Source organism: Rhea pennata, chromosome 18, assembly GCF_028389875.1.
Source record: "Rhea pennata isolate bPtePen1 chromosome 18, bPtePen1.pri, whole genome shotgun sequence".
NCBI classification, from domain to species: Eukaryota; Metazoa; Chordata; class Aves; order Rheiformes; family Rheidae; genus Rhea; species Rhea pennata.
The window spans coordinates 4,004,434-4,032,046 of NC_084680.1; the positions used below are offsets into that span (position 1 = coordinate 4,004,434).

The 27,613-nt window shown below is 42.5% G+C and overlaps 1 protein-coding gene across 1 annotated transcript in view; it reads left to right on the top strand.

The window, feature by feature from the left end:
* The window catches only part of PNPLA7 (patatin like phospholipase domain containing 7), a 130,615-nt gene that overhangs the window by 88,538 nt on the left and 14,464 nt on the right, over positions 1–27,613 (top strand). The window contains exons 27-33 of the mRNA XM_062590991.1: positions 4,535–4,691; positions 11,916–12,032; positions 16,218–16,287; positions 19,754–19,870; positions 22,286–22,434; positions 23,616–23,768; positions 26,607–26,717. Coding sequence (XP_062446975.1) covers positions 4,535–4,691; positions 11,916–12,032; positions 16,218–16,287; positions 19,754–19,870; positions 22,286–22,434; positions 23,616–23,768; positions 26,607–26,717 — 874 coding nt within the window. The remainder of the gene's footprint in view (positions 1–4,534; positions 4,692–11,915; positions 12,033–16,217; positions 16,288–19,753; positions 19,871–22,285; positions 22,435–23,615; positions 23,769–26,606; positions 26,718–27,613) is intronic.

Genomic DNA, 27,613 nt, shown 5'->3' on the forward strand with positions numbered 1-27,613 from the left:
TGCTTCTTCAGAAGTTTTAAGGTTATGAAAGAGACTTAATTTGGATTTTTTTAGCTATAGTGGAGCTTAGTAAAGTGCTCATAGCAATTTTCCTCTGTTTTTCTACCTTCTCTGCCACTTAATTACCTCTAGAAGGTGGTGCAGCAAGCCAAACATCCAATTCCAGAGAGGCTTTTGTTTCGAGACAGTAGCGCTGCAGCAGTCATGACCTTAATTCCATTTTTTAATGAAAGGAAATAGCATCTCTTTTGGTTCATTCAGAGATACGTCCTTCATCCTGATGAGTCTATTAGGAGCAGCGAGAGATGCTATGGAGCCTAAAGACCTGAACTGTATTTTTCTCTTCCCTCCTCAAACTGAAGTGGACTTCAGAAGGGCAAAAGCTGCAGCATCGCCCTGCTACTCTGTTAGTCACAGTCTGAAAAACGAGTGTCGCTTCTCGCTCGACGGGTACTTGCGGCACTGCATTTATTCTTCCTGACACTGACAGGCAAACGTCCTATTGAGAGGTTAAACAGCACTTGAGAAAATACTGGTGCAGAGTCGCTGCACGTTTTGTATTAACTATATTTTCTTCAGCCCCCTGACCTCAATGCAGAGGACAGCCTGTGTTCCCGCTATTCCCACTGATGATTTAATCCGAAATGTCTGGTTGCATTTGCTTGCGTTTCCAGTGAGTCGTGTCTAATCTGAGCTCTGGCAGGCACGTGCGGAGCAAGCACGTACGCTGCTCTCAGCAGAATTTTTCCTTTATCAGCTGAGCTTGGTCGTCTTGCATTAGAGCCTCACGCCAGCGGCATTTCCCCCAAGGATGAAAGGAAGGGCTTGTTTCAGAAGAAGGAATTTTCCTGCAAGCCTTTCTGTGATCTCCCATGCTAGGTTATATCCTTCCAAGGAAGCATGTCGCTGACGCCCTAACTCCTCTCCCTGCTTTGTTGTCGTTTATTTGTGATCACTGCTAGTAAAGAAAAAAATGTGCCTGGAACTGATGAAGTATAGCATGGCTTTTGGAGGCTTTTTGAGCATATTGCAATCATTCGTTTGGTAACTAGTGCAGCGAGGAGCATTGCACAGAACGGTTCCTGCCTTGGCTTGTCCCACTTGGGTCGTAGGGCAGTGGTGGAGAGGAAAACGGAACAGGGCTCTTATTCCCAGCGCCGCCTCCAACTAACTGGTGCCGTTTCCGCTCTCTCGATTCAAGGATGCTAGTCAGGGCTGGCCTAGTGAATGATATATGATGGAAAAGAAGAGCTTTTCTTTATATATAGACTGCACTTGAGCACAAGGCAAAGCTTTGGGGTTCAGGTAGCAAATTACTTGAAAATAATCTTCTGGGTCATTCGGCTTTGGTGCCAGAAGCCCTTATTGGTGTCCCAGTGCCAGGCGTTAATCCTGCCGGAGGAAGTGGCCTGTGCAGCTGCACCTGCAGGCTGCCTTACGCGAAGCACAGCTGCGTGTGCGGTTCTAGCAAAGTCACGTGCATCTGGTATCTGAGCCGGTGCTTCCTGACTTCCAGGCGGAGTCCCCTGTTCCTCCTTGTCTCCGCAGGAGGCAAGTGATACTCGACTTCTATGTCGGCTGGGTACTTAGGGATTTCCCAATCCCTTCCTCCATTTCCGCCAAGAGCACTCCGGTGTTGAGGTATGTGTACAGTGCCATAACAAGGAGTCTTCTGTCGTGCTCTGCAAGCCGAACGCGTGTATTCCCACGTGTTGCCCTAGGAGGGGACAGATCCCCTGTGACAAAGTGCCTGGGATTACAAGAGGCTTGTGATCCCCGTTTCCTCTGCGCTGGGACCCTGTCTCTGTTGCTGGCAGTTAGCAGGGGGCCTAGCTCCTGGCTTGAATTTCTTCTCCTCCTCTGTTGCAGCATGAGACTACACTGGCTATACGTGAGGCACCAGCGAGCTGTCAGCGAGCAGGATGCGTGCCGCTTGGCAAACCGCCTGCTTCTGCACACAGCTTCCCTTGGCAGTGTGCCCTTGTTTACGTACGCCGCAAGCTGCGAAGAAGTGGCCAAGAATGAACCAACTTCGGCAAGTTGTTGAGAAGTTTCCTATAGTACCGTTGCTGGGGTAGTGAAGCCCTAAAGCTATAAACAGGGGAAAACAAGTAGAATTAGTTTCTTTTAGTAGGCCAGTTGATACATGGAGAAATGGATGGGTTCAGGCACATTTGCCTTTCCTCAGGATTTTAGATTGCACGAATATGTTCAATCACAAAGCTGGTCAGGATACTGGAACAGGAGCAATCAGCTTTGTGGTCGTATATAAAACCAGATTATGATGCATTATGATACATAATTTAATCTGGTGGTTGATAGGAGATCCCTTTTGCAGCAAGAAAAATACTTTCATTCCCATTTTACAGATCAGTGCTCTGAAATCAATGCATCTTTTGGAGTTATGTTGCTGTTAATGTTCAGCTGGAAGAAAGTAACCTTGGCAGGGACTTGGCTCATGTAAGGGACAGAGGTAATGGCTTGCCAGTAGAAGTAATAACGATCTTTATTTATTCAGGGGCCTCATACAGCAAAGTAAAAACAAATCTAGAGTGATCACATCAAATCCTTTTTATTCTGTGGGCACATGGATGCTGGAATAAGGAGATCCAGTTCTGGAAGAGGTGAATGGGAGGCAAGCTGGTGTGGAGCTAGTCCTGGCCAGTTGAAATTGCCCTCCAAGAAGTGAAATACTTTAAAATACTTAATGTGTCTTAGTGGACCCACACGATGTAGGCTTTCTCCAGAAAGCAAGTTTTATAGTTTGCGGTCTGTTTGTCAGCAAGATCAGTATCAGCAGACTTAGACACAGGGATAAAGCACACAAGAGCTCCAAGCAGAAGCTTGGTTATGAAAATGGCTAGCATCTAGAGGTCTAAAAACAGTGGACTCCTCTGGCAGGGATAAAATTACAGTTCTTTTAACTTAGGGCACCTTATGAAAAGAAGCAATAGTAGGGCAGGGGAAGGAGCATTCAGAGGGCAAAACTAAATGAGCCCCTTTCTGCTCTTGGATTTCACCCATGCAGATCTGTCAATGAGGTCCTTTTCACTAATATAACTGACAACGTGTCTCAAAACATTTCAGCAGCTGGAGGGGATTTGCTTGAATGGAAAGAATGTGTTCAGCATAGCTTGGCCAAATGACACCTGCGGTGGACTTGGCAGCTGTTAACAAGTATTTATAAGATGTAAACAGCAAGGGGAAAGAGGATGTAAATAGAGCAAACCAAGGGGTAACAGAAAAATAGATGAAAATGAGGCAAGGAAGACTACAGCCGTATGCCTTAGACAGCAAAACATCCATCCAGGTAGAATGAACTGATTGACATGCTTAGTGTTCAGTGGACAAAGCATTCAAAATGGGAGGCTGTAATTTTGCACTAAGAGGGTGATCAACCTGCGTTTCTGATTTCTCTGCTTAGATAAAGACTTTGCGGGGTGGACTGGGATCCCTCTCCCGTTAAGGGAGAACTGATTTTAAGAGCTGTTTGTAAGACCCACTGCGGTGGTTCAGATCATGTGTTCCTATCTGTGTTCTACCTATCACTTCCTTCTGTCACTTCTACTATATCCTTTTAGTGATGAAAAGTCTGAGCTTGTTTGCAGCTCTCAGGATGCAGGTGCATCCTGGATTTACATTCTTATGTCTTATGTTTTATTCAGGTTTCTTTTATTTGCTTCTTTAAATTCCGCTGAACAACAGGTTGTTATTTTTCAGACAATATCCAGAGCAATTCCAAAATCTTTGTGTGAACATAGCTAGTTTAGAGCTCGTTGCCATATGTGCGTTGCTCCTTTGGTCTTCCCTTGTTGTGTCAGCGCTGAGTTTCATCCGACTCCTTAACTGCTGTGAGATCCTTTTGTAGCTCTTGTAATCAAGGAATCTCGTAGCTATGACTTTCCTGAAGGAATTGATATAATATGCAGACATTGCCTCCTCGTACGCTATTTTTCTAAGTCTGCGTGCTAAACTAAGTTCCTTCCTTCTGAAAATTGTTTGTTTCTTCTTGCACTTTATTTTCCATCTTTGAATTCATTATTAATCTGTGGGATGACTTGTCCTGTGATCCCAGGATGGAGAGTTTTTTGAAGAATCGTTGGAAAAGAATCTCCCCAAAAGGTCTTTGATGTCTAGCTATGGTGGATATCACCAATTCTTGCTTATCACATGGTCCTTTAGAATAACTTGAGTAGATTTTTAATGCACTGGTCCCTTAAAACCATGCTGACTTTTCCCTCGTATGACTTTGGCATCACTAAGTTGATTCTTTGCTGTCATTTTCATATCACTGGCTTTCATACTGAAGTCAGACGGGGTGGTCTGTATTTCCTAAGCTCATCACAAAGTCTTTCGGAAGATTTTTTGAATTCGTGACTGTTTTTCTGCCATTGATGCTTGCTTGATTGATGCAACAGACTGGCAGTTCAGCTTGTCCACACTTCAGTTCCTTTAGAAAATGGCATTTGTGTTTTTATGCTTTCAATGGCTGCTTGTCTGATAATATCTTTTCTTTCTTCTCTGCTTGGCACAGGGGCTGCTCCCAAGTGGGAGTCATCCGAGCTCTGATTGAAGCTGGCATCCCTGTAGACATGATTGGAGGAACGTCGATTGGAGCTTTTATGAGTGCCTTGTATGCTGAAGAGCGTAGCTACAATCAGATGAGGATCAAAGCTAGGCAGTGGGCCATGGTAAGAACTAGAAATGTTGTGTTTCTCCTCTCAGATGGAGTGCAAGAGCTTAAACGCAAGCCCTAGTACACGCAGCAGTGCAGAAGTAACCGTCCAAGGAAAATGCTGCCTTCTGCACTTCTGTGTCTGTGTGTCAAACGGGGCCTCTGCCTGGCATAAAGGGAGTGAATTTTAAAAACTTTTCACCATCATACTTGCAAGCTGCAGTGATGTGAGCTCCTGAGGAGAGCACGGTCCAGATGCTTGTTGGATTTTTTTGTTATTTTTGTTTCTATATTCCCCCTCTCCCCCTGCAAGCTCTAGTCGTAGTATGAGTGTAGAATTATATTGTTTAAGTGTGTTAGCCTGTGTTTATCTTGTTTCTTTTCGTTTTATGTGCTGGAATCCGTTTCCTTTCCAACTCTGAACAAATGTTTCTCCTTTGTATAATTTTCTCTCTTTCGTTCTCACATGCTGTCATTTTTCAGTGGAACTGATTGACAGAGGTAATCCTTCTCTAAACTAAGTAAGATCAAAATGTTTGATTCACGGTTTGGCCTGAGAATTCCAGAGTGTCGGTGCTCTATGTCAGGAGAAATTTTTAACTTAAATGTATAATACACAGAATACACATGTTCTCATAGTTGAACCGAGGTTTGGGAAGGTTGTTCTGAATAGCAACTTCTAGATTGTCTGTGAATTCACTTACTGATAGGATGTTGGGGGAAAATTTTACTAGCACTGAGTTACACTAGTTAAAATTGATTAATAGTAAAGGTAAGCATTATTTCAGGAATTTGCCAGTTACAGTATGATTTCATTTCTGTATTGTTTATATGAAAACCAAGTGTGCATATTGTTTTTTCTTGTTGAAAGATAAGCAACGCGAGGATTTTTCCAAGCTGTGTTGAGCTGTGGCTCTGCTTAAATCTTTAGTTTTAGGGGGAGATAGAAGTCTGGCTGGCTGTGTTGAGGAACACCTTGAACCCAAACTGTTCTGCAGTACAGAGTGCTGGAACTGGAAGGGAATTGGGGGAAACTTGAAGTTAAGGATATATCCTTATATATAAGGATGTAAGGATAACAACGGTACTCATCATAGCAGAGATCCGTCTAGCCTTGGACTCTTACCTCCTGCGCTGGTCACTCTCAAATGCCTGGAGGATGTCGTCTCAGCAGAGCGAGCATGTGGGGTCTCTTTCATGTTCTCCTAGCCCCCAGCAATTTGTGGCTCACTGACTTATCTCAGTTGCTCTTGTATTTAACAGTTAGATTGGAGTAATGGCTTTTTCCTCCATGCATTTGTCCAGAGGAATATCTCCTTTTGTTTCTTACCTTGGAGAAATGGGAGGAGTGTTACTCTGCTCTGTACATGTGGTGATGTAGAGTTGGAAGTCCTGTTTTTATTGCGTCTCTGTGGCTGCCATTCGTGAGCTCACCAGCCTAACTGCTATTACCAGCAATAATTAAAGAGGAAACAAATCTAATCTGTCAATTAACTTTTGAACACAGATTGCCAAGCTCAAAGATGGTTTCCCAAAGGGGAGGTTGGGCTTTGGCCCAGCCTATCTACTCAAACTGCTCAGATATTTCTACCTTGAAACCCGCAGATGACACTGATAATTAACTTGTCCTCCTACCTCTTAGAGCAAAGATTTCATCTTGTTAATGAAGAAGGGATTTACTTGAGGTTTTTGTGATGATTCTGACAGACTTGCCAGGTTCACATCCAAACCAGGAATTGTTCAAGTGTCTGAGAATGACCTATCTAAATGCATCAAAGATTAAAACAAATGTTAACAAATAATACCCTCCTCCCCTGCCAAAACCATAGTGGTCTATTTGAAGCCCTTTTCACCTTTTTTTTTCCTTCTTTCTTTTTTTTCCTTTTCTTTCTCTCTCTCTCTCTCTTTTTTTTCTCCAAGGCCTAGTCTAGCAAAATTCTTGCATTTTATTCTGAAGAGAACAGTGGACACCCTCTCTCCAAGCTCAGCGTCACAGCTAAAACACAAAGTAGTCTGAGGGATTGCAGATCTCTAATACTGGCTATTGGGAGTTATTTTCTGTTTTGCTGTGTTACAGCAACTGTTGCCTGAGCGAGGAAAGTGGCTCCTTTCACCAAGTATCAGCTCTGTAATAGCGGCAGGTGAGATTTGTTAGAAGTTCATAGAAGATCCAGTTGAAAGGGCCAACATATGACAGGCTGCTCCTCTGAGTGACAAACCTAGCAGCCCCAAATTCCCAGTGTCCAAAGCTTACAGGACCGTTTGTGCTGCGCTCCAGAGCAAAACCCCTGCCAACGAGGATCGGTCCAGCAGGCGCCTGCTGGACTGGTGCAAGGGAGGCTTTGAGCAGTGTCTTCCGGGAAGCCAACGTTATGCAAAAAATCCTGGAGCGTGTCTCTGTGCAGTGGGATCTGTCGGTTCACTCTCCTGCTTGTTAGCTTGTGCTGGGGAAGGTTATTGTTGAGTGTTCTTCGTGCAAAACCTTGCAGCCTAGCTGCTCTTGCCTACGGGGTTGTTAGTTTTTGAAGTGTCTCCATTGTGGTGGGTTAGATAGCTCCAGTTTTGTTTTTAACCGCCAGAATAAATGGTGGTTTTGTGCTGCAGATGTTTCTCTTTTAGGTATTTTTAGAAGTTGCCATCTCTATAGTAGTACACTTGAGGACAGGGGAAAGGATATTTGTAATTCGATGTGATTCTGGACCAATGAGGCAGCCAAGAACAAATAACTTTGATTAGTCAAATACAGAGGGGTGTGGAAATAACCAGCCAGGTTAGTTACTGCATACTGCTGCTGTTCCTTTGGCAGCTGTGCTTAAACAACAAAACAAAACACAGCTTTCAGTTTTCCACGATTGGTGGAAACCGCTCTAATACTCCTGCTTTGGGAGATACTATGGCTCAAGGAGCTGATCTGACCAAAATTCTGTTTTCCTGGCCGTGCACTTCCTTCTAGCCAGCTCAGCTCCTTGGGCTGCCGGCTTGCCGTGCTGGCACGGCGAGGGCGAAAGCAGAATCATGAGCTTTGCCCAGTTTGGATCACGCCTCTCTCAAACTGTGTCCCAATACTGTTCTTGAACCGTTACATATTACATCTGTAATCTTGGGGAAGCAGGCTGCTCTAGCAGGGCTATGCCTAAATCCCTAGCGCTGGTGGGACGCGGTGCAGGCTGAGGATGGCTTGTGAATGCTGCGGAAGCGGCCGCTGGCTGAGGAAGAGCGCGAGAGGCAGCACGAGACCGCCTCGCACGGCGAAGCAGCGAGGTTGGTGAGGACGGATGCGATGCCCAAGCGTCGGGGGCTGCCAACGGTGCTTTCGCTGGGGACGTCGCAGGGGGAGCAGAGTTAGTAGGTGCAGCGTTTTGTAAATGACTTTGCATCCTACACTGTTTTATCGTGCTTGTGTGCCAGATCTTCCTGCATAACAACAGATACAAGTACAGATCCCTGCAAACAAACACAAACTTGGAGATGAGTGGGCAAACATTGCCAAATTATATTAGCGTGAATACGAGGCAGGATGCTGAGGCAAAGATACCTGCTGCCCAGAGCAGAGCAGAAACCCGGTGTCAGACCCTCAAGTGAAGGGAGTCTCAATTGCCGGGGCTTAGAGCAAAATGTAGTACAAGGTAAAGCAGCTTTAAAATGCATTGCAGATCTTAAAGAAATCACAAGTTAATTATGGACTACGTGTAAATGAATGTGGAATAGCTTTGCCTTTATAAACATGGTTGATAAGGTGCAGCCGAGAAACTGCTTTGGGTGTCTTCCAGCCTGGGGATGCTGGAGGTCTGCGTTGGCCTGCCAAGGTACTCTCTGCTGGTGCTTGCTGCTTTTTAACTGCGTTTTTTTTTTTTTTTTTTTTTTTTTTTTTTTTAAGATTTCTCTGTTTACAAAGACTAAATCAGGCCAGATTGGTCTCCCTTTGTAAGCCAGCTGAAGGATTTTCTCTGGTGGCCTTTAAGATTAAATTTGGTATTTCAGATTATTAACAGCACGAGGTGATAATCATTGGGCATGGTTGTATTAAATCTTGAAAATTATAGAATTGCTGTATCAAAAGGTACAGGTAAAATCTATTTTCATGTATAAATAGGGCTCCCAGTTCATACGTATTGAGTAGAGTGTATTATTTGGGGTGCTGAAATTCTACTCCAAGTCAAGCATTACGATTTGGAAACTTCAGATAAAAGGTTGCACACAAAACCCAAATGTGTCTATTGCTTTGCAGCGTCCCATTAAGTCACCAAACTGCCCTATTTCTGTCCTGTAGCAAGTATGTGAACGAATGTTTATGAAGACAATTATGGGATCAAAACATCTGAGGCTGATTTTAAACGTATATTTATTTATTCTATTCTTTACCTTACTCTAAGAGATGGCTAAGCTTTCTTAACGTTTCAAGTATGAATCTTTTTCTTCATTTCTTAGATTTCTTAATAGTTTACCTTCAAGCCTAACTTCCAGCATCTGGCTTTTGTGATAAATATATCTCTGTGATGCTGTTGTTCTGACACCATGGTTGTGAATTATGCATTTATTTTGTCTTTAACTTACTTTTCATTGCGAATTCCTTCGCTTGGCTCATTAAAACTTCATATGTGAACACTGAAAAGGCTCTGCAAGTAGTTCTGGATGCTATTTCTAGTACTTTCTAAAATCTATCTGTTAATTTTTCTAATATTTTGCTCTTGCAAAAAAATTTCCCAGTAACATTGATGGGGGTTTTGTGGTTTTTTTTTTTGGTTGGTTTGTTTTTTGGTTTTTTTTTTTTGTCTTGGGAACAAGGAAAAGCACTGGGAGCGTTCTTGGTTTATCAGCCCCAATTTACAACCTTTCTGCATCAAAATACAAAATAGCCAGAGATTGCAATTTGGTTTTCTCTATCGCCCCTCGTCACATCTGAGTCCCTTCCTTGTTGAAGTTGCGTTATGTGATGGGACAGCCTTTAAAAAATAATTTTAGCCTCGCAAGTCTTTATTAAAAGAAAGCTTATGTTGCAGCAAAGCTGTAGAAAATGAAATTGTTGGAGACGATTGTGAAGAATTGCAAAATCCCCGCGCTCGTCCCTGAGAGCTGGTAGCGAGGCTGGGGGCTGCGCTCCCCGGCGCTCTTCAGCGACCTGAAGCTGCCTTTTTCTCGGAGGCGAAGATGCCGCCCTTCGTGCTGGTGAGCAGCACAACTCATAAGGCTCTGGCTGCCTTTCCAAAGGGCGATTTTTATTTATTTGCTTATTTAGCGTCATTTATCTGGCGGAGGGGAGGGACAGCAGCTATTCTCGGCAGGCTGACGGAGGCTGTTTGCCATCAGTGTCTGCAAAAAGGGCATCTTCCAAATCTGAGACGGGAGAATATTAAGAAGTAGCCATTAATTAGAAGTTTTTATTTTGGGCGCAAGACTACTGCGGGCTTTAATTGCCCGAAAATACAGAGGCCCAACATTATAAAGATCATTTGCCTGATGCATGGGGCTGCTTGCTTTAGCATTAAATAACAGTATTTTTGCAAATTCCTTTTCCCCTGAATTAATCGCTCCTAATACTGCCAGAGACCAAATCCTTACTTTCGGTGCAAAACTAATTCCATTTAACTCTGAAGCTGCGAGGAGCATGTCTGTAATTAGGTTGACATACTGGCTCCAGCCCGTCAGAGTCAAAAATGCGAACCTGAATGAAGGGCAGAGGTTTGTAAGCGCCAGCTTTCCAGTTTATATATTTTTTTCAGCCCTGTGTGTGTGTGTCTGTGTGTGTGTGCGCTCATGCGAGTGTGCACATGCTTACGTGTTTTATCTGGGCGGACGCCTACGACGTGTAAAAGCAGCTGGCCGTGGCAGCGTGGGCTATCCGGCTCTTCTTTAAATCACTACTAGAGTAAAGCCAAGGCCAGATGTTGATCACAGATCCTTTAACAGACTGAGTTTTAGTTTCGTGCAGCAGCGCTCTGGCTGCGTACGGCACTAAGTTATCTGTTGAAGTGGCTGTGTCTCGAAATAAGGAGACCATGTAGAGGGATAAAGTATTTTACCTAATAGACATATTTCATCTAATAAAAACCTGTTTAATTGTGGAAGAACTCTCTTTTTTTTCTTCTATTTTAATTGAATATGATGTAGTATATTCAGGCATTGAATTTTGTTAGGATTTGTGAGATCCTGAGACCAATATTGTCATTATGGAACAAATACAGTGGCTGTAATGCTGTTTGGGTTGTCAGATTAGTTCAGGTATTTTTTTCATTTCTGTCCTGTAGGTTAGTGCAAAGAGGTAATATACCTGGAATGAAATCTATGAATCGATGAGAGCCAAATTCAGTATATGGATGTTACGTTTGACAGTGCCCGCCCACTGTTATGTAATATGATAGATATCTAGATTGCTTTAGGAAACCTGTTGTGATCTTTCTTAAATTTGTTTTGATCTGGCTTATGAAGAGTGCCCTGTTTAGTAGCTAAATTCTGACTACCAAACAGCAAGTAAAGATCCCAGTAACTTACTTTCGAATGAAAAAGTACTTACACTAATATATAGAGAGAGTATTTAAAGCTCTTTGAAGTGAGAATTAATTAAACTTGTTGTAGCCCCAGAGGGTCACATATATGTTTTCATAAGCGCTTACATCAAGGCATCAAGCGCTTACATCAAGGCATCAAGGCTTACATCAAGAAGATTTAAGCCTGGGATAAAAAGAAGGCATGATCTGAAAAATTAGAGCAGATGTACAGATTTTTACATCAATTCTTATGTTACAGATTTATATTTCATTTCCACACGGGTAAACTGTACATACCACATGAACAATTTTTAGATGTGCTGAAGTTTCAACAGGATTCAACAGGATTACAAAGCAGAAATAACCAATATCTTTGTATATAGTTAAAAACAAAAGTCAAGAATTAAATTTGTGTACATTTCTTAAGGCAGAAATCTGGGACCGTGTGCACTGTTTCAGAGTGAAGTTTTGTTTTAAGGACAGGAATGAAGTAATGCGAATGCACACTATTTCATAGCCTTATTAGCTAGAAAGTTTGTTTTTGTTGTAAATTTATGATGCCCTACAAGGAGTTACTGGTTGTGGGTTTTGCAGTGGTATTTCTGTCCCCTTGACAATTTTTGTACTGCCGGTAGCAATGCTTCCACGTATTTGCTGCTAGAATCTGCAATATGATGTCTCTCAAATTGTATATGAATAATATTAATATGGATTCTTGAATATATTTACCTTTGAAATGCTTCTCTTCCTTTTAGGATATGAATTCAGTGTTTAAGACTATCCTAGACTTGACATACCCAATAACCTCTATGTTTTCTGGAGCATCTTTTAACAATGGCATCAACAACATCTTCAAAGATAAGCAGATAGAGGTAGGTTGCTTGTTTGGTTTCTGTACGGTAATTGGGTTCCCTGTGTTCTGTAGTAACAGAAATATTTCTTCCATGCTCATAATTGATACGGGGCTCTGGGCTGATTAAGCACATGTTACAGCTGTGAACATGATGCTGTAGGAGAAGGAAGCTCTCGTTTTAGAGGCTTTGGAAAGCACATGTGGGGAAGATCATTTGTTTTAGCTGCTTCTATTCTTCTGGACAAAAGCATCTAGTTGTTTGAGGGCAGAAGTAAGGATTGCTTCTCTGCAGTAGAATTGCTAAGATTGTTTTATCATTATTTTTCTGCAAGTCAGGTTTAAGAGACCCATAGGGCACTCCAGAAAAGGTCGCTATGTTTTTTTGAAGATAGAGTGAGTTTTTATGAGCAGTCTATTGAAAACTGAAATAATGGCGAAGATTCTTGTCTCTTGTTTTGTGCCTGCTGACCTTTTGTGATTGCTAGATACTATTCAGGCTACCTGAGCTGATAGCTGCAGTCAAAGCCCCTGCTATCCTTCCTGCAGCAGTAGCAATTTATAAAGCACATTGTCAATGGTTGTCTTCCTAGGTGACCAAGTTCAGAGCAGGCTTGGGTAGTCTCGTAGTCTTTCTTACTGGGGGGACAGGTTTAGCTCGGTTGGGTAGAATGTGGTGCCGCTAATGCTAAGGTCACAGGTCCAATCCCTGTATGGGGCTATGCTGAGGGTTGGACTAGATGATCTCCAGAGGTCCCTTCCAACCTTACCATTCTATGAACATCTTTACTTCATTTGCAGTCTTAAACAAATTATTTGTATGCCTGGAATCCTCCTGACAAAAGCTTATTTTGAATAAATATGTTTAAAATACTTGTAGTGTTAATTTCTGCATAACCTAAAACATTCCCTACGTAAATGTAGTATAAAAGTGATTAATCATCATGTGTGGCTTAAAATAGCGTTTTGCTGGGCAGAGTAGATGGTGTTGGAAATGAACAGGTTTTAGAGTGAAAGCCCTTTTGGGACTGAGATTACTTTTGTTATCTGCATAGCACTCGCCACATCATTAGTTCCTTAATCATGCATATCCCTTCCTGAGGCACTTGAGGTCCTATATTTGGTTTAAGCATGGCCTGACAGGAAAACACATGGTTGTCTGATGACTAGAACTTCTCTGCTTGGTTTGACGTGGCTAAGCAGCAGAGCGCCGAGAGCTTCCAGGTGGTGCTAGGCACTGTCTTCTCTCAGCTGACTTGAGGGGAATGGTGGATCCTTCACTTATGGGAAATTCATGGTACAGTGCAGTGTGGGGCATTAGGAAAACGCTGCAGAGAGCTTTGAAAAGAAGTGAATGACAGAATGGAAGAAAATTTCTGAGCTTAGGTGGCCCCTGCTTCTCCTGGCTTATCATCACTTGTTCTCATTTCCGCAACCAATATATTGTGCTTACCCTTAAGATGCGGTAGGTATTTTTTCCTATGTTATGACTTATGTACTAAGCTGTAACTGTGTGATCTGTTCTGACCTTGTGATCTCAGGAAAGAAATTGTTTTGTCCAAGAGAAATCCAATTCTGAGGCATACAACAGCATCTTTTGTGAGTTGAGTGTTGAAGGTAAACCCTTCAGTCTGTACCTGAGGATGTCTTTGGGCTGGAAGTCTTCCATCAAATAAAGAGCAAGGGCTGTTATGTAGCTCTGGAAGGAAAGAAGCAGCTACCTCTTAATTGCAATTCATGTATTAGTTGACTGGTCATGCCAGCAGAGATTGAAACAGAAAGCTGTGTAAATGTAAAGAGTATCATATAAAGTAATAAAAAAGCTGAACTTTGAGAAAACACTTCTTCAAAGGTCAGTGCTTCTAAGTGTCCAAACTTCTAGTACAGTTGTCCTTAAAATCCACCCTAAATGGGCATCTGTATTTTCTCAGCTGTTGGTAGATGTTGATGGGGAGAGGGAGAAGGACAGTATTTTCCAACTGGAAATATACATTAACAAGAGTTAATTACAGCTTTATAAACACAGATTCTGTTTGGATGTTTGGCCACAACTGCTCCTTCCTAAGAGTATCCAAGTTGATTGTAACAGGACTTTTTACCCAAGGGGCTATAGTCTTTGTGGTCCTATAAAAAGCTTAAAATCAGGAGGTGCTGGACCAGCTCTTCCTTTCCCTACCTGTGGCTGTGAGATGACATGCCTGTACTTCTCATGTATGTCCTCATCAGTCATGCCTGTACTTCTCATGTATGTCCTCATTAGTCTGCTCTGCTAGAGCTAGGAAGTCTAACCACTTACACTGCACTGTTACTTCTGTCATTGAATGGGAAGTTTCCGTTTTCTCTTAAACTTGCTCTCTGACAACCCTTGTAATATAGGTGTCTTCTGATTCCCAGCAGTGTTGTTTGTGGGATAGCCCTGATGACCAGCAGCTCCCCATGACTGCTGCTACAGATATCAGTAGAAGGCGTTCCAAGAGAAGAAACCATGCACATTCTTTCAGGAAAGCATGCAAAAATCCAGGACAGGGTGCTTGAAAGGTGTTTCTAATGAAATACATCTATTCCTCCTCTAAAACTCTAATGGAGAGAGGACAGAATTTTTGATCAAGATACTTCCTGACATCTGCAGGAGAATGCCATTTGCTCTCCTCTGCTAGTGAGGAGCATAATTACAGAAACCTGGTGTTTACATAGCTTTCCAGACACTGCACTGTCAATGGAATAGGAGTCATCCTTCTATTTAAATACACAAAAAGCTTTCTTCTGTTCAGAACCCTAACTTTCCAGCTCCTAGCAGATGACCTTGCAGTGCTCCTCTTGAAGAAGCAGGGAGGTACCAGATCAGTGTATGTATTGCAGGGGGGCACCAAGCTCTGATTTTTGTCCCACATGCCACATGTCTACCAGAAAGACAGAATTCTCTTGCAGGTCATCTCAGTTGAATGTTCAGGTGGGAGAAATCACAAAGACTTTTATCAAATCCTGTTCCAAACTTGAATAACTCCTTTCCTCCAAAATAAACAAAACAAAACCTAACATGTTTTCTGTTACTCTGTGGCAGGTCTTGTTTAGGTTTCCTTCAGGCAAGTGTTTCCATGAATACGAAAGGAAACTCAGATCTTAAACTGTGGTTGATGCATAGAATTCCACAATCATCAGAATGCCTTTAGCACAGACAGGCACCCTAATATGCTTGTAGTTGCACCTTCTTTATCTGCCCTCCTATGGTATTTATACCAGATGGGATTGTAATACTTCTGCAGCATCCGTTAGTCCTCCCAATTCCAGCTCGCAGCGTTGCAGAGCTGCTTAAGAGATTAAGCTCACTAGAAAAAAGCTCCTTCTTGGCAATTCGGAGTATCTTACTGAACAGCACAAAAGCTCGTGCCAGAAATACAGACTGACCAAAAAAGGAGTATTTCTGAGCTCCTACTGACAGTTGTAGTCCAAACCCCTTTTGACCTGAATTTGGGGCACATCAAAACTATGCCAGAGAAGACCCAGACAGCTTGTTCCATGAAAAGAGAGAGTGGATGCCTGGAAAGGGAAGCAAGTTTGCCTTTTCAGTCTTACTTCAGCTGTGCCTGATCAACACAGAATTATCAGCTCTTATTCTCTAGGTATAAATTCAGTTTATTCAAACAAGATCTCTTTGCAGGCTATGGCTTTTACTAGACACCACGAAGACTTTCCAAAACTACCCTTTCTCCAGCAATCTCCTGTGCAGTTGGGAGGGGTTAAAAGCAGGTGCTTAGCAAACTGAATAAGAAAAGAGCACTTTAAAGGTGAGCCTTCCCTTCATGTTGTCCTCCAGCACTAAGAACTTAGGGATCTGTTTAGATGAAAGTATCATCAGACCCCCGTCTGAAAGAACAACGAATATCATGGAAAAAGGTAAACTTCTGGTTTTAGTGATGAGGTTCTCTACAGTTCTATGTGCTGAACAGTCTTCTGGAACAAGTATTTTTGCTATTAAAAAAAAAAAGAAAATAATGGGTTTTGTCTGCCTTGGTTCGGTGTGAAGTGTTTGCGTAAGGAGAAAGACTGTGAACCTAAAACAGAACTATTGTTTTTCTCCATCTGTGCAGGCGTTTCTGTTTAGCTCTATCAAGATACAGAAGTTGCTTCAGCTTCTTTGGTAGACTTGGGTTTTAGTTTCGGTGCAAGTGTACAGATATTAGTAATATTAGGACTACTTCTGTTGCAGGATCTGTGGATTCCTTATTTCACGATCACAACGGACATCACTGCCTCGACAATGAGGGTGCACACGGATGGTAAGTGCGTGCAGACAGCTTTCTCCAGTGGCAGGTGTTAAAAGGTGATAAAACATTACTTTGCTTGCCTTTAAGTTTGCCTTTCCTTTATATTCTCCATTTTCTGTTATTTACTGAGCACCACACTGTGGTTACACGCAGGTAACAAGGATCAGAGCTGTTGGGAAGAAATTAAATGAGGTGGTGGATTCACTGTTCAGAGAACAAATGAGTCCATCGACACCATTCCGTTTCCTTAAAACGTGCTATGAAATGCAGGAACGTTTAATCATAAATCAGAAGTAATGCAACCAGGGCGTTTTAACATTCAAATTTCACATAAATGAAGATGTATTTCCAATACAGAGACTCCTGTGCCTGAAGCAGAAGATGGGTTAGCATCTCATTTGTGTCCAGTCCTCTTTTTGTTTTCCCTAACAATATTTATGAGACCACAAAATGTGTACAGTTTTTGTTTTGTTTTGTTTTGTTTTGTTTTCTAAGCTTTGAATTGTAATTTACTTTCCACTGACTGATTGGAGGAGAAAGATTTGAGCTGTCAGCGCTGCTGTCAGGATGTGGCAGCTACCCTGTGGGACACTTGCTTTAGCTTTTGGGTTAATGGTGCTGTGACTCAGGCTTCAGTGACGACAGTACAAGCCTACCAGATGCTCCAGATATTTCTTTGAGTAGCTGAAGCCTTTGTCACCATGTCTCTGATATTTTATCTTTTGAACTAACTCAGGTAAGACTATCTATTCTTGCAGTTAAGGTGTGGATTACAGGACCACGAAATTATGCTGGCTCCTAGGCTTCATTGATTTAGGACAACCAAGGGAGCTAAACAAGTGGAAGAAGATTCATCTTTTTTGTAGGTTTTGTTTTGTACTTCCACAGCAAGTTAAGCCAATTTAAATCAGGAAATGGCACGCCAATCCAGCTGCTTTTCCCTATTTCTTCCTTACACTGGCAGTAGCACCTGCGCAACTAGGAAGTTGATCTAATCAAAAATGAATCAGGCAAAAAAACCCTAAAATGTGAAGTTTCAGGAATGCAGCATTAATTGAGGCAGGGCTGTGCAGAGGCTGAAGTAAGAGAGGGATGGGCAATAGCAGCTCTGACTTGGATTAGTGTAAGCTGCTGCTGAAGCCCACTTTAATGCAATTAAGAGTCAGGCTTACGCCTGACTCTTAGAAACCAAAACACTGGAACAGGTAAACACATTGCTAACATTCATAGATTACTAATACCTTCCTGATGAGTCTGGCCTCTGTTCTCAAATCCAGTGGGCTTGTAGGGTTGGGTAGACCCCAACTTAGCAGAAGGTGGAAAGACTTAATGTTGAGCTTTCACCTGTCTTGAGCTGTGAGGACTTTCAAGGTGCTTGGATCACAGCTCATTGCAAAAGCAGGTTTGGGGAATGAAGACACTGCTGCAGTGTGCTCTTCAGGACATGACAGTTCCTTCTGGAAAGCAATATGAGAAACATGGAGAAAGTGCCATCGCTTCTGTACCGTGCTGTTTGAAGACTGAGTGGTTTTGCTAGTGCAACATTGGTTCCAACACTGTTTAGCCCTTTTATTACTCTTTCCTCTGCAGAATCTTTGATGTGAAACCCATTTTAAAAGACAGCTGAAATCCTGCTTGCTTTAAGCTGCAGGGTCAGATTGCCTACAGCAGAGAGAATCTAAGCAGAGGAAGAACAATTCTTTATTTAAATATAATCCGCCACATAGAAATGCTCCAAGGGTAACAGCTTCGAGCTTAGCCACAACTCCTAAAGCAGGGCTGTTTGCTTCAGGGCTCTCTCACCTATCCTGCAGAGCGAGAGGCTCAAGACAGAGGCGAAGGCTTTCGTCCTTCGTCGCGGTACCTTGGGCGGCAGGGTGGAGCGTGGGTCTGACGGCAGGACGCCCCAGCCCAGCTCGCTTCTGTCTGCTGGTCGCTTGGCGCTGCTGGAGGAGAGCTGCAGGAAGGCAGTGCTCTTCCTGCTTAGGAGATGCAGATAAACCTCAATAGCCGTAGGAGGAATTGTGTTTATAGTTTACTTAAGTTTTATATTTGGCTTTGGATATCCAACTCTAAGAAGAATTCCAGACGTGGGTACGAACCCCAGTTTGCTCCCGGGCTGGAGTCCGGGCTCTTGTGCTCCCGCGCTGGCGTATGCCAGATGGGCTCCTCACATGCCAAACATCTCTCTGTAGATTTGCTTGCTTTCTTGGAAACTTAATGAGTTGTGATGTTCTCCTACATTTTCTTTTTTTCCTGAGATCAGTGTCTCTCTCTCAAAAAATTCTTTTTTGTTTTTTTTAATTTACGTTTCATGTGGCCTTTGTGAGGGCAGTTTCCTCACTCGGGCAGAAGTTTTAAAATAAGGAGAGAAACTGGCCAGAAAATGGTTGTTACTGTCTCCAGACTTTGCTGAATGCGAGGGTGGGGATTATCCCCCTCTGCCATTTCCCATCCTCTATGTTCCTCTGGTTTTGTCTGTGGCGTGTAACACAAGAAATCAGTGTTTTTGGGGTGTAGAAATTCCAGGTCAGCTAGAACTGTTAAAAATAAAAAGCAAACCTTCTGCCAGTATTGACATCTGATAAGTAAGAGGAATGCTTAGATTATAATTAGAAGAAGCAGCATTATATATTTAAAAAAAGAAAATCCATTTTGCTAGCAGGAGTTGTTGTTTAAAGCACCAGTAGTTAATTACTGAGAGCTGAGCTCACACTACATTTCTTAATTTTGATATTTTAAAGATTTTTTCTTCTTGGGTGTGATTCTCAGACTCTTTGGGAAGCTGATGCAAATGTTAAAAGAGAAATTCGTAGATAAGAGCTTTAAAGCAAAATGTTTCGTAGGAAACAGATCCAAGAACTTAACAGAAACATTCCAAGAGCTAAGATCACCACCATGTACTTGCACTGGTTTTACAGAGTGAAAATGCTTATTACAAAGCAGGGAAAACAGAATCTGGGGCTTCTGCAATAGATATTTCTCATGTTCAGCTCCTGCTAAAAGTCTGTTTTCTGTGGATTTTTGCAAAATATAATGGCTTTAGCTGCCCTTCAGTCTATTATTTTTTCTCTCCCCTTGTCCCCCCTGAGAAACTTCTTTGTTCACCTATCAGCATAAGCTCAACAAAGCACTAAAGATGATCCCTGCAGTCGGGCATATGCTGAAACCTCCTTGAAGGCAGCGCGCATTAGGCATGTGCTTAAAACTTTCTTTTTTCCCTTAAGGTCTTTGTCTGAAAGTGCATCTGAATAGCTTTTTTCTTTTTTTTTTTTTTTTCTTTTTTTTTTTCTTTTTTTTTCTTTTTTATTCCCCAGCCTGGGTTATGGCATAGAAAATAAACTGCTTTAATAACTTTCTAATGGTATTCTCAGGAGAGCATCTATCTCCTGATTCTTTTAACGGGTGTGGAAACCTGTCCCCATCACTGCTGCAGTAAATCACTACTTTTGCCATTCCCTCCTTCTCGTTGCCACAGGTTCTCTGTGGAGGTACGTCCGGGCCAGCATGTCTCTCTCCGGGTACATGCCCCCTCTGTGTGATCCAAAGGATGGACATCTCTTGATGGATGGAGGTTATATCAACAACCTTCCCGGTAGGTGTACAGATCGGTTGGGAAAAAGCCACCAAGAGTGCAGCTGGTCAAACTGTCTGCAGAACCCTCTGTCCTAATGATTGCTTGTCAAAGAAAGAGTGGGAAACATTGCGGACACTTTTTATCTCACGATGGCAAGCAAGAGTCATTGCTCTGTTTCCTAGGTGCTTGCTTTACTGTGACTTTATTAAGACTATTTTTTGTTATGAAATACTTCCTAATAAGCATATTCTGAAGATATAATTGCAAGCTAATCTTGAATTTGTTTTAGTGCTCACTGAAAAGAGGACAGAAATTAAACTGTAACCATATAGCCTGTCTTTTGAGTTTCTTCTCAGAGCATCACCCGAATAGGAAATAATTCTCGGAAAATAGCAGTATTAACTCCTCCTAATTTGCACTGATTTCTTCAGTAGTAGAACGCACCACATCAGAACACTTATTAGAAGTTAATTGAAAACAAATGAAAATCAGTACTGAAAACAACTTACTAAATTTTTTTTTTTTAATTATTGTCCACACTTGAGTTTTAATTGTAGTGCAGCCACAGGACTGAAGTGGTGAATACTTTGAGTGGCTTTGTCAAATCAAGCATTTACCCTTGAGAGCAGGTTACTCCCTTGAGAGTGAGGAGCTGACACAACACATGCCTGTTCCTCCTGTGCACGTGAGGAAAGAGCTAGACAGCCCTGTGCAGTCCGGTAGCTCCCATGGCAGGTATCAGCTTCGTCCTTCCAGCCTAGAGAGGACGGTGGTGGCCATCGGGTGCTGTGCCCTGAGGCTGAAGGTTACAGCTGATAGTCATCATCCTCCTGGGTAGCAGCTAACATGTGTCAGAGGTGGGATTGCCTGGTGTGTGTGAACGATTGAGGTGGAATAAGGAGTGTTGGGAGGACTGAGCCCCAAAGGGGCAAAGGCTTGTGAACTCGCTCGTGTTTATTCTGGACAGCTCTCATGTCAGAGGGTTGTCATCACAGTTGGAAGGCCTTGAAAGGAAGCTGGGTCAGGAGGGTGGCCAAGCTGGAAAAGATACGTGGCATCTGTGCAGTTTATGACTATAATTGTATATAAATTAATAAAGAGCAATCCAAGTTAGATGTTCCACATCTGAGTGATCTAAATAGCTTGCACAGTCAAGACACAAACCTGGACGGTATTTTCCTGGGCCGTATTCCCCTAAAGAACGGAGATGAAGACAAAACAAAAAAAACCCTGAAGTCTGTATCTGACACTTGCTGTTTGTGTCTATAAGCAAAAGTATGAATTGCAAATGAAGGCACCTTTATGCCTGTACATCTTGAGACTTCGGAAAGAATGTATGCAGGTGAAAACTGCACACTAGGAATGTGCAGGCTAGGAATGGGGTAGAAAAAAATGCAATAGACTGAACCAGCCCAAGAATGTAAATCCGAGTTAGAGAACAGTTCTACTTTAAACAAGTGTCTAAATTAAGCATCTAAATTGGCTCTTCAGTGCTATGGTTTTCCTACGCATAACTATTCTGGAAACTGCAACTATCTTGGACTCTGGGGGTGTGGAAGAAATCTAAATTCATTCTGCGAGCAGTGTGTCCTTCTCTTCCCTCCCTTAGAACTTGCCTAAATTCTTGCCCTTATCCAAAGGCTGCAACTAATCCTCTTTTTACTGACTCTGAAGTGGGAAGTGTTGTCTCATTACTCTCCTGTTTCCAAATATGGATCTTTCTCTTGCATCTCAAAGCTTTTTTAGACAGTATTCCTCCGAGACTCTTTCCTTGCTGTCTAGTTCCTTTGCTGTTCCTTTTCTTTACTGATATCTTTTATCTGCAGTGTTGTATCTCTGCACTGTCACCTCCCCTCTTTAGGCTACTTGTTCTCTATGCGTGTTCCCCAGATCTTTGTTCTCATGAGTACTGCCACATGAGGTGGAACTAATGTGTGTTTTAATGTGTGCTTTCGCATTATACATAATTTGATGCAACTGTGGACTCAAGCTGAGTGTCTCCTGCCTTCCCTCCCCTGCTCCCTGCATGCGGTTCTGCTACTTTGCATCAGTGATAGCGCAGTCTCCGCGTGAGCCAGTTCAGCCCCCTGATCTGGGAGAAAATGTACCCTATAAATGACATTTACTGTCAGTTCAGCAACATGAGCCAGTATGTAACCCTGCAGCTACATACTGGCTAGGTCTGGTGCTTAGGGACGGCACGCTCAGGTCTCTGCTTTTGGTGGTAGCCCGCAGTTAAAACAGGGCAGCCAGAGGAAGGATGTTTCGGCAGAGTTGCTATGAGTGCTTGTACCTGAAGCTGTTCAAAGCGAGCCTCGTGGTACTAGGTCAGGTTTTACACTGCTGATCCTTAGCCATACGGAGCTTTTGGCTGAGCAGCACCAGAGTGAACGCTGTGAACAGTGCGCTGATAGCATCTTTCCTTCCCACCAGCTGATGTTGCAAGGTCCATGGGCGCAAAAGTGGTGATCGCGATCGATGTGGGAAGCCGGGATGAGACGGACCTCACCAACTATGGAGACTGCTTGTCTGGCTGGTGGCTGCTCTGGAAGAGGTGGAATCCGCTGGTGGAGAAAGTCAAGGTATAATAGACTATACTAAAAAGACAACTGTTCTCTGTACAGAGCAGGAAGCTTTCTGCTGTTTATTCAGGGAGCAAGCCCGGTTGCAGACCATCTTGCTTCCTGCACTGGAGCTGCTGTGACTGATGAAGAAAGCTGGATAGTACCCTGGCACCAAAGGAAATGCAGTGTCCTGGGAGAGATGGGAGCCTCGGTCGGGGGAGGGGAGTGTGGGCTGCAGAGGACGATAGAATTATTAGAGCAAAGAAACTTTTTCTTATGGGTGCGGTTAGTCTTGATAAAGTCAGAATTTGCAAATTTTATAAATATGAGTCATAGCTTTGTGCAACTTAGAAGTGTTTTGTTTCCCTTAACTGTTGACTGGAGAGGTTTTAGTGCTAGGCAGTAATAACTGACATTACTGTTACTACTACTAATAAATATGGCTGCAGAGTATGATTCTTTCTTTTCTCCCCTCTTTTTGCTGGGTGTCGTCATTCCAATTCTTTTAAGGATTCTTCTGCATTTTCTAGGTTATCTGGCTATGCACCTCTCTCCCAGGTGAATGGTTCCCCCTGCCCCCAATTACAATTAACATGTTCCCTTGTTGGAATTGGAAGAATAGAATTTGGGCTCTGCTCTGTAATCTGAAGTTTCCCCCCTGTAATAACTCCTCCTCTGAAAAGGCCTTGTGTCCCTGAGCAGTGGCCAGGGTTCCCTTTCAGAGCTGGAGCAGCTGCCAAGCTCCCTGCTTCATCTTTGGCACAGTTGAGCTTGCTGCTCCCATCATGTGGTGGGAGTGTTTGGCCTGAGAATTGAAAGACCCAGCAAATCTCTGTCCTGGTACAGTAGAGATCGTCATAATTTCTGCTTTGAACGATCATTGTGCTCCTCTGACCTAAGCACAGATGACTCTTATGGTACCACTATATACTGGAATGAAAGATTCTGTTCCACACTGAACTGCAGAAACATGTTTGAAGGCAACTGCCTTTCTGCTGGTGATAGAGACTTGTTGGCTAGCTGTCCACACTGCCTGGGAAACAGATGGAGATGCTGATGTGTGAGGGCTTCAGCAGGCTTCTGTGAGCTCTTGGAATGCATCTGATGGATAACTTGCTTTTTTTACATTGTGAATGCAGAACATATTTTGAAATGAAGTTTCTGAAATAATTGTAATTGGTGTCTGGTCTGGTCGGCAGGTGCTGAATATGGCGGAGATCCAGACTCGGCTTGCGTATGTGTGCTGTGTGCGGCAACTGGAGATGGTCAAGAACAGTGACTACTGCGAGTACATTCGGCCACCCATTGACCGATACGGCACCCTGGACTTTGGGAAATTTGATGAAATCTGTGTAAGTGCATTTGGGGTGAAGGCAGGGCCCTTGTATAGCCATTCCATGAGATTCTGTTAATTAGTACCTAAGTAGCAGTCTGAGAGTAAGAAAAATCCATTGACACAGAGCAAATAATTGATGCTAAATGATACCATGGAGGGATACAATTGTGTCTGTGAACCCAGATAAACATAACTAAGTTAGTTTCTTTTGTTAATTGTATAATAGCCTGTGAACAGATTTGTTGCCTAACTCAACTTCATGACAGTCCTTACTGCTTAGCTCAGCTGCTCACTACAAACGCTTGGTATCGAAGCTGCTTTGGGCAGTTGTGGTTTGTCACATGGTGTCATTTCTCTTCCCTGGTTGTGTAGCTTGTTGTCACGTGAAAGATTTGAAGAAGCCTATAGGGGAAGCTGTGAATCACTGAGATAGAGGGCAACATGCTAAAATATCTGGCTCAGTTAACATTTCAGCACGTCTATTAATAAAACATATCATCCACAATTCCTTTGCACCTGATAGAGTATCAGCAGAATGGCGCCAATGTCAGAGGAAGGACATTGAAAAAGAGTAGTACCAAGTCACAAGTTTTCAGGATTTGGTTTTGTTTATGTGTCAGAAATCAGCATGGGAAGAATTGACTCTGGACGTGCAGTTCAAGTGTCATAGCAACATAATTCAGCATTCCAAAATGAAAGATTTCTAACCATTTTGAGGTAATGATAGCAATTTTGGCTCATTGTCTGTTTTCAGGGAGGTTATTTTACTATCTCTTTCCATTCTTTACATGCTTTGGCAACACAGACCTCTTCCATGTTCAGTTGTTTCTACATAGCTTTTTTCATTCTCCTAGTCTAGTTTTTTCTTAAAAAAGAAAAAGCCATTTTTTCTTTAAGTAGATCTTTTCTGTGGATGTATTGAGAACCCACGGTACTCATTAGGTTAGAGAATGTACTGCTGGTTACTTTCTCAATAGCGGTTCCTAATGCTGCCATATAAATGCTTAACAAAAGCAGTAATAACATTAAGCCTTGCAGATTCGCATCTGAGAGAGCCCTCGGTTTCAAATAGCAGCTATTCTAAACCACCTATTGATTTCTTTCTTTCTTTCTTTTTTTTTTCCCTCCCCTCTCCTCAATATAAATACTTTTCTCAAGATTGTTTGGTATCCTGCAGCTCCTGGGCAAACGGTGCACTCTGATAGTGGTGAATATAACACTTTCCCAGTAGATAAAGTTCTTTGCTAAATAGGTGCCCTGGCCCTCTTCAAAACCTTGATGAATGGTCTGATAGATCATCAGAAGACCAGACAGTGAGCTCTCAAATCGTTGTTCTGTCTCTGTCTAATCTGATATTGTTAAAGAGATTTAAAGACACCAGGCAATTTTTTCTCAGCGAGGAAAAAAGAACTTGAGAAGGTGCAATTTCTCAAAGAGGTCACTTGCCCTGAACAAGTTCTTCATACAAGACGCTACTGGTATTGAGGGGGCAGCACTCACCTGGATTTTCATTGCTCATAGAATAGCTAAATAATCTTTGTCCCAGGGAAGCTTTAAATCTTGGTGTTCTTAGAGGACATTTTAGGGATTTCTTTATCACAATAGAGTATGAAGTAGAGTTTTTCTTATTTCAGTCGCATGCATGGATTTTCCTGAAGATAGAAATGGATGCCTCTACATATTTCTAGATCATGCTGTTCTAAAACTGTAATTCAGCATTTTTGAAACAATGTAAATCCATCTTGTCAAAAATCGCCCTTCTGTATCGGCCCATATAAAGATAAGCTGGCCACAAGTCATTTCTGGCACTCAGCATCTCTCGGTTATTTTGGATCATTCCGATCAAACTAGTTCTAGATCTGTCAGGTTCCTTTCTGCACCTGAGTTTAATCCCATCTCCACCCTCGACTGCGTAGCTATGATAAATCAAGGGAGGTGTCTCCCATACTTTGAATCCTGTTCCAACAATCAGACAAGGGACACGACCAACTTGGCCAGGGCTGCTTCAAATGCTCATAGTTGCTGTGCATGCATGAGGCTTAGTGCGCTGGCGCTCAGAGAGCTGGAAATAGAAGCCAGAGCTCCTGACACCTGTTGCCTTATCCTTGAGATTTTGATTTTTCTAAGGCTTTTCTACTGTCTTGTAAGACCAGTGTAACCTGGAGCAGTTGCTTTGGGTCTTTTTCGGTTGTTTTTGTGCTACTGATAGAGAGTCATGTTCTTACTCCAAGTGCAAATTAATTTAGACTTCTAAAATAGAGGAACATGGAGTTTGTGGTTTTGATGTTCTGTATGTGCCATCTCATCTGTTCCGGAAAACTAAAATTTGCATTTTCAATGCTGTTTGGCTGAACTCCTTGAAAGAGATTTTGGAACCAGAGTATCCTACAGTAACTTTAATGTGTTAGACTTGAGCCAAGGGAGGGGAGTGTGTGCAAATTAACCTACTTTGTTAACTACTTCTAAAGAAAGAGCCTATACTGGGAGGACATACACATACTAAGCTTAGAGATTTTCTATTCTCTTTATATGGTATTATTTTATGAACAGCCTGCTTGAAGCCACTGCTGTAAAAATAGTTGTGTCAGGTGGCACTTTTCATTACATACTGTGGGATCAAAGGTCAAGTAAGCATTTGGACTTAAAATAGCACCTTGCTTAATCATTCCCCCTATTTCTTAGACTGAACAGCTTTTATAGCTAAGGCTGTTAGGTACCAAAAAGTGCATCCAAGCTTCAGGATAGACCTCTGGATTTCCTTCTGATTTGTAGATGATGTGACATAATGTTTTTTTAGTTGCCAATTATATTTTCCTCTTGACTTTTTTTTTTTTTTTTTTTTTTTTCCCTACAGGAAGTGGGATATCAGCATGGAAAAACTGTATTTAATGTGTGGTGCAGGAGTGGAGTCCTTGACAAGATGTTAAAAGACAGACAAGAGACTTGCAAATCCAAAACCTCTGATGTAAGTGTTCAATTTAAGTATACTGTCCTGCAGGAACTATTTTGTGCGAGTCAAATTGTGTACTGCACAGTCGGGGTATGAAGGGGAATAATTGCCTCCAGTCCTGATTGTGAGTGTGCACATATTAACTAAAACTCCATTTTAGGCAAGAAAAGGTATGATCAGTTTTTCAGAAACTTCCACTTTCCTTGAACTATAGCCTGGATGAATGAGATCCTGTGCTTTGATCATCAGCTACAAGAAGAGTGGGGGAGATTTAAGCACTTCTAACTGCTCCTCCTTGTGTCTTACTTTTCTAAGGAGAGCATGTCTTTAGATTCATCCATGGATGTAAGGGGATGCTTGAATTTCCCCTTAATCAGGAAGCTCCAAGTCTCTTTCTTTTCAACCTTACAGACCATGTTAAAGGAGCTTCCTTTTTGCATCCACAAGACTAGGCCCCTTTGAAAATTTGAACTGTTTGTGTCATTTGCCTAAAGATCTAAGGTTTTTGCAAGGTTTTGTCAAGACTTGCTATGAAACTGCCAAGACAGACTTCCCTTGTGCGGTCAAAGATGTTCTACCAGAGCCTAAGTGATTTTGACAGGCATATCGTAAGAATCTTCTTCTGTGATATCTATCATGTCCATGCAGGGGTGCATCCATACCTTCGCCAAGCACTGTGTTCTCTCTGGTGCCCCAGCGACTGATGCAGTACTTTGTAGGGTGCCTCTCCAGTTGCTGTTCCTTTCTAATAGGTAATTAAGGTCATGTTTGTGACTTGGAATTGCTCACAGTACAGACGTGCTTGAAGGAGTGCAGGATGCTAAGCAGTAACTAGCATTTACTGAGACACGTGCTGATGCGTACCCGTTTCTATGCCTACCTTTCTCTTCTCCTTCCCTGTGCAGGTTAGA